The sequence below is a fragment of the Cephus cinctus genome, unplaced genomic scaffold, assembly GCF_000341935.2.
Source record: "Cephus cinctus unplaced genomic scaffold, Ccin1 Ccin1_scaffold0690, whole genome shotgun sequence".
In the NCBI taxonomy this organism is placed as follows: domain Eukaryota; kingdom Metazoa; phylum Arthropoda; class Insecta; order Hymenoptera; family Cephidae; genus Cephus; species Cephus cinctus.
In genome coordinates, this window is record NW_014333313.1 from 259,013 (window position 1) to 270,863 (window position 11,851).

The 11,851-nt window shown below is 42.3% G+C and overlaps 1 protein-coding gene across 13 annotated transcripts in view; it reads left to right on the top strand.

Annotated features, from left to right (window-relative positions):
• LOC107269785 (nephrin) overlaps window positions 1-11,851 on the top strand; it is a 131,712-nt gene that overhangs the window by 106,867 nt on the left and 12,994 nt on the right. For 11 of the 13 annotated variants that reach the window (XM_025087254.1, XM_025087253.1, XM_015744027.2 and 8 more), the window contains exon 4: window positions 11,555-11,743. In XM_025087254.1, coding sequence (XP_024943022.1) covers window positions 11,555-11,743 — 189 coding nt within the window. Of the gene's footprint in view, window positions 1-2,682; window positions 3,568-5,882; window positions 6,203-11,554; window positions 11,744-11,851 lie in introns of those variants that run through there. The other 2 variants (XM_025087256.1, XM_025087261.1) reach the window with 2 other exon arrangements.

The window sequence follows — 11,851 nt, forward strand, 5'->3', positions numbered from 1 at the left end:
TTTAAAAGGGGGGGGGGGGGGCTAGTAGTATAGAGCACAGTGGTGGCGAAGAGTCGCGGTAGCAATTTTCATCCCGACGGGGTGGGGTGGGGGAGGGAGGGCGTCGTGGTCTGAGGTTGTTCCGTCCTGGCATTTCTTGAAAATAGGAAGAGACACCAGTTGGATTTTCCGTAACGGGAAACGTGAAAATAAGTAACTCGTCTAGTGGTATAGTTGGGGAGTCGCCTCGGTGACCTCTACTCGATTTTCCAGCCTCCGACGACGTAGATCGACTTCAGACTCGGAGTCGGAGGAGATTGAGGTTCTTCGGCTGCCACGGGGATGAGACTCGAAGTCGCGTACGAGGATAACCCGGAGTAAGGAAAATTTTCTCAGCATGCGAGTCGCGTATCAGGGACCGACGTGACTCGCCTGCGGGTCTTTATATCGTGAAAGGACCATGCCACCCCCTCCCGGCTCACCCCCCCCCCACACCGATGTCGCGGACTTCAAGCTCCGATAATACATTCGCCCTGTAAGAGAAAAAGGAAACATTTTCCCGTTCTCCTTGTACATCGACGACGACGACGAAGAAGAAATGTGACTGGCGGGGATTTGAACTTCGCGCCAATTTATATAAAACTTACGTGATTCGTTGATTCTCAACAGACTGTACCGTGTAGAGGTAGTTTACGGTATTACGGTTATACACACTTCCACGACTATCTTCTGACAGTTACTTTTTGTCCGAGACTGTTTATTACGTTGGCAACTCCTCCTTGTGCTTTGTTTACTTCCACGTTAGAACAACCTTTTCCCTGCTGGGTATTATACTGTCATGGCGGTCTCTGCTTCCGTCGCTTACGTAACGCTCGCTTCGCCCACGTGCTTGTATAACTGTATCTACAGACTGGGATATTACTCAGAATGTACGAAGTGAGAGATACGAAATAAATAAAAGAGAAGAGACTATCGTCATTAGTAATTGACATGAAAGATGTCGAGAGAACAACGTCGACGTGGGTTTTTAGTGTAGTTCGAGAAAAACTTGCTCGCCCACGCTGTTTCCGATGTCTCTTCTCTCGTCCGTATATTTCTCCGTATCGTTTTCTATTCTCCATTACCGTCGGTGCTAACGGGCTTTGGCTTAAAAACTCAATGGCGACTAAATCGTTTTACCTACTGAATGGCGTGGAAATAATGGTAACTCGATACACGACGGACATTTGCTTAGACACGTCCAGACGGGCGGCCATCTTTGACTTTGGCATCCTACGTCACGACGCTCGACAAAGGACTACGTAAGTCGTTGATACTATACACACAGCTGGACTTCGTTTTCACGACTCCAGTCAAGTGTGAACTACGTCAAGGGTGAACTGAGTTTCTACGTCGCTCCGGTTGACGCTCAAGCCTCGAGACCTTAACTACGTCACGACATCTCAGTGCCCGCGGCTTGTCCTCAACCACCCTCCCAGTCCTCCCTCTCAGAGCTTTGACACTTTTTTTTTCCTCTCTCTCTCACTCAACTACCACCCCCGGCATCTCCTGGTAGAGAAAGACGAGGACATTAACGCGAGTAAAGATTTCACTCGACGGCACCACGTCGAGTAGGCAAGATGGCGCGAATTCCAGGTAGTCCTACAGACTAACGAAGTCGGATAAGAAAAAATTAATAAAAAAAAAGGAAGTCACTAAAAATTCAGTTAACGTAATATTCTTATTGGTTAACTTACCACGGGTGAAATTAATTATAACCAAGGAAACCTTGATGCATACAACGTTTATGCATCGGCAAAATTACGCGATGACTTTTCCAAGTAAATGTTACCCGTCGACAATATTTTACCGTACCCTGTAACACGGACTTCTAGACGAGTCCAAATCTAAATCCATAGATATTCGAGCTTACGCCATAGGTATACTCTACTGTATTAGATAGTAATGGTGTAGGTATAAGACCTGGCAGTAGCCCGGGCTTAGGTTTCAAGCGTCTCCTCGCTTCAGCGACTATTTACTCTCGTGGGAGGCGTTCTACGACGGAGGGTTGCCGACGAGGACGATCCCGTAAGGCGGAGAGGGAGTTACGGGGTGTCGGGAGTGACACAGGGCATTGCGAAGCGATAGAGAAGAGTGAGACGGTAGACTGGATAGAAGCGGGAGCTAACCGGAGCGAGAAAGCGGGGGGGTACCAGGGCCACGCAAACAAGGCTCTTGCCCCGAGGAGCACCTAGATAATTGAGAAATTCGCCCGCAGCCTACCGTTCATCCTTCTCTCGAACCCTTTGATTGCGAGACTCGGCTGAATGCCATTGCTAACTGCACGTACTATAGATAAGGTACGTGCCAGTCAAACTATCCAGTCAGCCACTCAGCTAGTAGATATAACAGTGCGTACACTGGCGTATCTAACCTCTACTTGGTACCCGTTGCAACGCGTATATATACATATATATTTGTATATAGTAGTTAGTACGATCGTTTTGGAAAGAGTAAACGTGCAAATAAAGCAGAACCTTTATGAATCGTGCCACTGAACTCTTTTTTTTTTGCTTTTGTACCGTTTGCCAGGACCTTTTACCCCAGGGGTATCATGCACCTTGCTTTTTTTTCCGCTAGAATTCATAGCCGCATTTTTACCTACCGTCGCGGTTAGACGCTTCCAGAGATTGCCGTCAGGCGTCGCACCAGTCGTTTCGGGCTTGGAATTTTCCTCGAAGGTACGAACGCTTCTCGACGATACTTGAGTGTTTTTCTGTGAATGAGCAATTTCGCGTGACAAAGGTCAAAGAGAGGTTGGTCGGGTCAAGCTACTCAATAAATGGCGGACGCTGCTAGGAGTGGCTGATATCATCGGATCGATATATAACCTGCCTTCATTTCTGGTGACACGCTGGATCGGCCATTCGAGGACTTTAGCCTCGAAGAATCGTCCCAGCGATTGCCTGCTGTCTCAGCGCAGTTACGATACTTTTCGAGCGGAGCTGCCGGACGTGAACAGCGTATAAGGGACGAATCACTTTTCTTGAAAAATAATAACGATTAACAATTTTCAAGTGCAGTTTCGACGGAAGTACATGACGTGAACCACTCTGGGTGTTATTTTAAAAATACATTGTATATTGACGAAGGACTCTTGTTACTCGGTTTCGGCACGTTAATCAAATCACTACTATTCGCATATGTTACTCAAGCTCGACTTGCAAATACGGAATTCTCATATCATCTTTCACTTCCACATCATAAAGCTCTCTTCTCAAATTTGTCCTCCTCACTCTCAGATTTCCTTTCATGAGTGCACTCCTTTAGGTATTTTCCATCTCACTCTCTCTCTCGCTTTATTTTTATTTACCACCCTCTGCATTGAATTGCTCGAGAAAATTGGATGCGCACACACGTTATTCCCACGGCATGTATACATGCGTATATGTAATTTCGTATATATTTTTATGAACCTCGACTCTAAAAGATATTTCTACCCTGCATCGACAAAAGCAAAAGTATTAATACCATCGCCAACGTTAAAGATGCAGTTACCAACTGCACGTGGTACGAGTGTTTACAATTCTGTGAGGATTACCAATGCAGGTAAAATAGAAAATAATAATAATAAAAAAATGTCTATCTTCACCAGATATAACTTTTAAATAAATCGCTTCATAGTCGCTTTTCACTCGAATTTGGCACCAGTTTATTTTCACATGATTCCTAACCTATCTCTGCCACTCGACAGTATATATATATATACGAATCGATTTTTCACAGGATTTCGTTAATTCCTTCGCAGCCAGCGACGCGATTCGAGTCGTGCGATAATACTGAATTATTGTCGACATTTACCACGGTATTATTCCTATGTTCAACTGGCTTCGATACCTGCCCGCGTAACCACCCTATTCCCATACACTCGACGTATATACGAATCGACACGAAACGCCAGAAATTTCGAGACAGCCTTTACGAAGTGCAACCGCTTCTCTCAATAACCCAAGTGCAGTGAATAATGCACGTAGTGCACACGAGTAATGGTGCATTAACATTGCACAAGTGGACGTGCGTGTGTGCATGCACTTATGGGTATAGAATGCATAGGTATATATATATATATATATATATATATCATGCAGATACATATCCATAAGAAGACCTCGAATAACCCACATACGCGAACAATGCAGAATAATGCAGGTTGCATTTTTCCAGCAGGACTTTTGACGTCCAATGAAATTTTTAAAACGATACCTTGAATAATTCTTACGTCATTTCCAGGTATTCCACACGCGAATGCCGCAGGCTTTACTTTTACGTGCGTTTCGATGCCAGAAAACAATTTGCCTGCTTATGGCCGTGACATGGCTTTTGTGGCTATTTATTTTGTCTAACAAAATTTGTTTATCCAACTTTTAACGCTGTTCCGTATCGACTGGTCACGTGTGATCCTTGATCAGCGGAACTACCGTTGCCTCGATAATCATTAACCCGTGTGAGGATAAATTGATATGGCCCGTTGAATAGGTTCTGGCACAATTGGTGCTTTGGCCGCGAGTGGCTTATGAATTTTCATTGGCCCGTTTTTGAAACGTCTAGTCGCCAATTTTTGCGTGCGGATAACGCTATATGCTGTGTATACCTGTCGAGTGAGATTTATGCACTCTTTTTGTCTACCCTAAAGGCAAAGGCCACAGATGAATTTTTTACCCGAAATCAAAATTTTTTTGGTAATCGCAGTCTCGATGATTTTATACAATTTTTTTTTTATTTTAACTTTTGGACTTTTTTTTTGGTCGTGCACCCTTTTGTACTGTCTCCTTCATTTTCGTCTTCCGGGCACGTTCGTCCTGTCAACATTTTCCCGGGTATCCCTTAATTCTACTTAACACTTACTTGATCCAGATATATATATACATACATGTATATAACTATACCCATCTACCTTAACCCACAAGACTCGCCATTCCTAATGAAATCCTCGAGCGAAACAGCTCCTGCAAAGAAGGGTCTGTAATTTGCACAGCGTCCCGACGTGCCCCAGTGAGTGTCAAATGCTGGGAAAAAGTTCTTACGAGTCACGTCCGTCACGTTCATTGGTACCTACGAAAGGAAGCCATTTTACTAGCTGACTCATATATACATATATACTATATATATATATATATATATGTATATATACAGGGTGTACCGAAACCACCTGACCCGGTGGGTATGGCTGTGTTCGGGAGGCTTCACTGATCACGAAAATGACCTTCTTTTTGTCCGGAAGGTCATAGTTTTTAAATGGGAGCAGATCCAAGTTGACCAATCAGAGGGAGGCGTCAAGAGAAACGTAGGCACCTGCGAACTCTGAGTTTTCTTTCCTCGCTTTTGTTTCTCGGTGTCTTCGGGCAGGATGACGTCAGCCGAAGACATGCCTATTGGAAACAAGAAACAAGCCACCGGGAAACAAAAGCGAGGGAAGAAAACTCAGAGTTCGCAGGTGCCTACGTTTCTCTTGACGACTCTCTCTGATTGGTCAACTTTGACCTGCTCCCATTTAAAAACTATGACCTTCCGGACAAAAAGAAGGTCATTTTCATGATCAGTGAAGCCTCCCGAACACCGCCATACCCACCGGGTCAGGTAGTTTCGGAACACCCTGTATATATGTATATGTACATCCATACTCATTTAGAGAATGATTCGCCGCTTCGTAGTAACAATGCTACCGATGACAATCAGCGCGTCGCGACGCATTCGTCGTGGTTTTTCACTAAAAGAAATCTGTGATTTCTGATTAAAAAAATATTTTGAGAAAAAAAATAAAAATTATCCCTCAAAATGACACACTCGGTAACGCGCGAGTAAATGGTCCAGTTGCTCGGAAGTAATAACGTGTCACCCTGTATACTACGTTCGCACCATTGTGCCCTCATGGTACCCGTAATAGGTGGCGTGTTCTCAAATCGGATAAGTGACGTCGTTGGATCGTGTACTGTAAGACGCTCGACGTTGCCTATCGACGCTTCCAAGCTGCTTTCAGTCGCTATCTGAGTTTCGTGCGTGTAAGAGTTTAACGAAAGGGAAACATTTGTATTTCATATAGGAAACCACTCAAAAGTACTGTATAGCGATACCACGTGCGCGTATGCTTATATGTACAAGCAACGGTTATACGTGGAATTTTTCGTGCATAACCTTAAAGTTGGGTACAGTATTTTCATAAGTGGAAGGCTGCTATCAATTTTACGTACGATGAGCATGCATTACCATATTTATGTCGATACCCTTTATCGCTGCTCACCCTGTGGATATTACGTATGGATGCGTAGGTGGGAAACTTTTTGGATTGGAGAGGATGGGAGGGGGGGGGTGCACTGATAAAAATAAAAAATATACAGTGTTGATAAAAAAAAAAAACATATAACAGGCAAAATTGATACTCGTGTAGGTTATAAAAATTCGGCCATGTTTTCGTGTATTTTACGTCTAAATTCACCTAACCTCTCAATACTTAACCCCGAACGCTTCAAGAAATTCAAAGTACAGGCATACTTGAAGTGTCCAGTAAAAATAGTACAGTCGCTGTAAAAAAACAGCTGTAGCCCCTAAGCTCAACAAGGCTTCCGGTTAACGGACCTTTGTCTTTCTTCGAACGGAAACTACCGAGTTTTCCCGAAGAAAGAATGACTTTTTTTTTATGGCTTTTGGAACACCAAAGATTTATACGGTACACAATAGATATGCTTTTGGTCCAGTATCCTCCTTCATGGTTATCCCAAAGCTCGTCGAGATCCGCGATCCATAGGTTCCCATTGTCCTTTTGCGAAATCCGTAAGATTTATTTATCACCCCATCTGCGTCAGGATCAGTCGATTTATTTGAGATAAATTTAATCCCTGTGGAGTTATAAAAATTTTATAGAATTTTTTATCCCATTACGTATAGGTTATTGCGTAAGATTTAATTTATAGAACTTTAACCCGTTACCCATAGGTCATGTGCAGAATTTGATTCGCCGTAGAAAATAAAAGGCCAAGGCTCCGGGTATACTTTCTGTCGTCCCATTTACCGTGGATCTTCGTACCCAATCCCCTTTCGTTCGATCGGCGCCACTGAATCCGGAAAATATTTTTCCCTCCCGGAAAAACCAATCTCGTCCATGGCTTCGAAAAGCTGTATACGTATTCTTTGACAAATGGGAAACAATACACGTTGCACGCTGTTTTATAAATATTCCATACTTGTCCTACGCGCGGGGCCAAATCGGTTTCTGCGTCCACGTGCATCCTGATAATCTATAGGGTGACCGCGAATCTTACAACCGTCCACAGGTTTCACGTCCCTAATCGTAAAGTCTCTCCCTTATAAGGGATATGCCTGCACGACGAATTTATCGTCGGGCCGAGTGCGTCCGTCTGAGGATCGTTGGCGCGTGAATATTAAGGCAAGGGAGAGTTACCGTAACTCAGGAGAACCCTTGCCATCAGTCTGTACACTTTTTTTCAACCCATTCGCCCCTCCCTTTCCTTCCCTTCTCCACGCTTCGCTACTACGCCACTAGAAACATTTCAGCTTCCTACTCGAAACAGACGGTACATACGATTTTTGCATTTAATAAAAAGCGAACTCGCTCCGGGCACTGATTTCAGACAGAAAAATTTTTTATTTTGATTTATTTTTTTTTTTAATCTTTTTTCATCTTTTTTTCTTTTATCTGCTTACACCAATTTTACGTACGTTCAAATTTTCCTCGCGACGTTGTCATTCGTACTTTTCTCGTGCTTTAACCTGATTTCGTGTTTACGCCGAAGAACCAACGCGTGACGGCCCTGAATTTCTTTTATGGGTTTTTTGTACCGTGATACACCCATTACTCAAACCACGCAAGATTATCTTGGCTGGGATGTGTCTTTTGGCGACGCTGTAAATTTACGTAATGCCTGAGTACGTATGTAAATACTTATGTGTACCTGTGTATATCTGACTTTATGGGGTCGGTTAGATTTACGAGTCTTCCCTTGAAGGTAAAATTGTTACGCGAGTCGACTATAGCGTGTACGATGTTCTTCTTTTTTTTATTTTTCTCTAAATTTTCGTCGCCGCACTTATCTTTTTGACAATTTCCTTAAATCCGAAATTTATGGAAAATTGAAAAAATCGATTTAGCTTCCTGCTTTTCGGAGAAATTTTTTACTCGTGACGTTATTGTTGTTATTATTATGCTATTTTACTAGTATATTATTACGTAAGATTCTTATAGTATTTTTCGTTTTATCTTTTTTTTTTCTTTCCTTCTCGCAACACTGACGGCACAATACGTATCGAACGCTTGGAACATGTATACTCTACTGTGCTTCTCTTTGCGACAACTGTACCAATTTCCGCGAAGCCCTAAGAAACTTCTCGGCGCTCGAGATCCAGAACTGCTCTAGTATAGAAATTCCGATGAACCGTACAGCCGGAAAAAAGTTATATACGTATATAATGCGTAGCTGGAATTCTTACGCGTGTTTTAAAATTGTATGGTTATTCCTTGAATGTAAAAAAAAAGGAAAGAATGAGAAGACACGAAATGTCTCTCGGTAGACGCGTTCTTAATTCTTACCCGTTCGCCCAATTACCCGGAGCGCCCTGGACTTAATGACTTTTAACGGGGCTGCAAATTTATTTAATTAAAAGCCACCCTCGCCGCAGTGGCACACCCGATGAAAAATGACAAAGGGGCTAAATATAAAAAAAAAAGATTTCGCGGGCAACTTCATAACCATAGGAATTATTGTGGTAGTTTGAAAAAAAAGAAAAAAGCCGCATCTCGTATATACGTGAATTAATTAAATTATCCTTAGAAATAAATGACGTCACATAATACAGTAAAAAAAAAAAGGTAAAAATTTCCGAGGTGGCAAAATAAAAAAAAAAGTAATAATTTTAATAACAATAAAATCAATTTCCCAAGTAAGAAAGAGTCGTCGCGACGCCCGGCGTCGATTTCTTTTATCTGCGTTAAGGGTTGTCGCGCATGGGGGTACGTGTTCGTAACGCGATATAAGGTTACACCTACTATAGGAGCGGAATAAAATTCAGAAGGGTTGAAAATTCAAGGGAACAGTTAACCACGGAATAAGCGACGCCGAGCGTCGAGACGCGGACTCCTTGCAGATAACAATGGTATCGCGACGAGATGGAAAATACAGCATCCATTATTTCCCTAAATGCTCACCCTCTCGGTTCACATCTGTCTTTTGGCTTTATCGTCCAAATATTAACTGTAATCAGAACGTCGAGAGATCGAGATAATTTCGGGAGATATATGATACTAAGATGGCTTTGCCGATGTATATATATATATATTTCCTTAGCAATCTCATCCAAAAGCCTTAATGACGACGATCGAAATCTCACGTGACTCATTGACAATTCTAAATACGAATTCAGCTCTCGACGTGCATCCCCAAAGTCTTATTACCTTAAAAGGCTAACTGAACACGTACAGAGTCAAAGTGCATAATGAAATAGGAAAAGAAAAGAAAAAAAAAAAAAAAGAAAAAAGGTAATAAAAGATTTCCCCTAGTCGAACCTCAATAAAAATCCTTAACGACCTACTGGGGCTTCAATCTAATTTGCAGGTATAAGGCTTTTAATCCAGCCACCGAAGTCGTCAGTTTACGCGAGACTTTTATTATCTTCGAACTCGAGGATACGGAAGACTTTGGCTTTAGGCACTGTTCGAAATTCCCGCGCGTTCTAAAATTTTATATCCACCTTTGCCCCATTCAATTTACTTATTCCAAATGGATCCAGCAAGATTTTTCACTTTCGATCGTACCAATCCCTATGCTATTTTCGTATATACCATGTATGAATATATCCGCACACGTGTACCCTTCACTTACGTGGTGCAAATTGTTAAACTAGTTTTCAAACCCTGTATGGCTTTTCGACCCGATTAACCTTATTCATTGGAAAGCTTGCATACGTTCGAATTCGCCAGCAGAATGTTTGCTGCGACGGATATGAAAATTGCGTAACATTGGTATTACGTCATTATGGCCTAGTAACAATGGCAAGTGGAAAAGCGAGAGAGAGAGAGAGAGAGAGAGAAAGAAAACGAGTTCGATGGACCTTGAGGATAGAAATATACGGCTTTTAAGGTTATACAAAGAAAGAGAATAAAGAGGGCTTGGGGGGGGGGGGGGGGAGAAAAAAAAAAAAAAAAAAAAAAGTACAAGGAATTTCGACGACAAAAAAAAAACCCCAAGGAAAAGGGGCACGTACCGAAAATAGAAATGTGACCAAAGGATAAAAATAAGGGTAGGTAAAAACCTCCCTTGCATTGCTCCATATATACACTGACTTTCCTTACCCAATTTTCTCTCTCACTCTCGATACCATTTCATCCCCCAATCGAAAGAGTAGCTCGTACAACGGATTCCGGCCTGACCAAGTAGCCGCTAAATCCATAGAACATTTTTCACCGCAAGTAAAGTACCGGGCGGCTTATTCGAACTCATTAATTTAAAGTGCATTTTCATTTAAGTAGAAATAAATGTGATTTCACGTATTTCCTGCGCCCTTAACATTTTACCCGTTTAATCCCTATTATCCGTGAATAGGATAAAAAAAAAAAAACAAAAAAAAAACGAGTTTCTCGATGTCTTGTAAAAAATATGTGTGAAATTTTGTAATTATTTTTTTTTTAATTCTCCCTATTTCGTCTTGTCAAATTACATGCTACATGTTCGTAGCAATAGCCCGATTTACGTGACTATTCGCAAAACACATATCCTTCCTATTGCTAATTATCCCGTATGGATATTTCAACGTATTACAATCAGGGTAACGATTCAGGATTTAATCCACATAGTGAAAGCAAGGGAAACAATGTGTAGCATTACGATAGGCGTAACGTATATGCGCCTATATATGTATATAATAGAAATACGATATCTGCCAAAAGAGCGTATTTACATTAGGGTGTGCACACACCGAGCCATTATGTTCTCACCCTACGGCCACACTACATAGAGTCGGGTACGGATAACTCTGGTTCTCGGTAACGTAAATCGAAGTAAAATTTACTTTGTGAAAAGCAGCCGTCATTGCCGATACACTCGACTGACCCATAGAATGCCACAGCCACTAGTTACGATATGCGTTCAGGGATCTCGAGAGCGTCCATACCGACTGAGTGGATGAGTGACGCACTCGTCCTACAGCCTTGTATTACTAACTTCCTGTACACGTAGCCCGGAGTCTGGCAATTTTTCAAGAAATTGAAATAAGCAGGAACGGTCTATGTTAATGGGAATTTGCTACGGTCGAGGTACCGAGAGTTCGGATTCATTAGCATAACGCTCGATTCCACGTGCATTAAAGCTCTCTCGCGCCTATCGACAAATTCATATTCTCCCGAGTCACCCTTTGGGCGTCATCGCGGGAGAGTGCTTTGCAACTCACGAGGATATTGCAATATTCTTTATTGATTTTTTTTAGTTATCTTTTTTTTTTTTGTATTTTTTATCTCGACTTTGTTTCTTTGGCTTGTCGAATTTTTTTTTTTTTTTCAAATCTTTCACACAAATTGTTCTTTTCGTTTCAGCGCCGCCGGTCAAGGTGGAAATCAGCAGCCATCCGAACCAGGCGAAAATCGAGGCGAAGATAGGACAGTCGCATACACTGGAATGCGCAGTGAGATTTGCCAAGCCAGCAGCGTCCATTGTTTGGTATCGTGGAAATGTCCAAATAAAAGGTGGCGATACGTCCATCACGCCAATCTCCATTGAGGACGGTAAGTAGCTGTCTGTTGGACCGGAAGTGGAAATGTTATAGTGACGTCATTAGCGTTCTCGTTAATCGCGAAACGGCTTGGTACGATACGCTAAGGGAAAATACGATC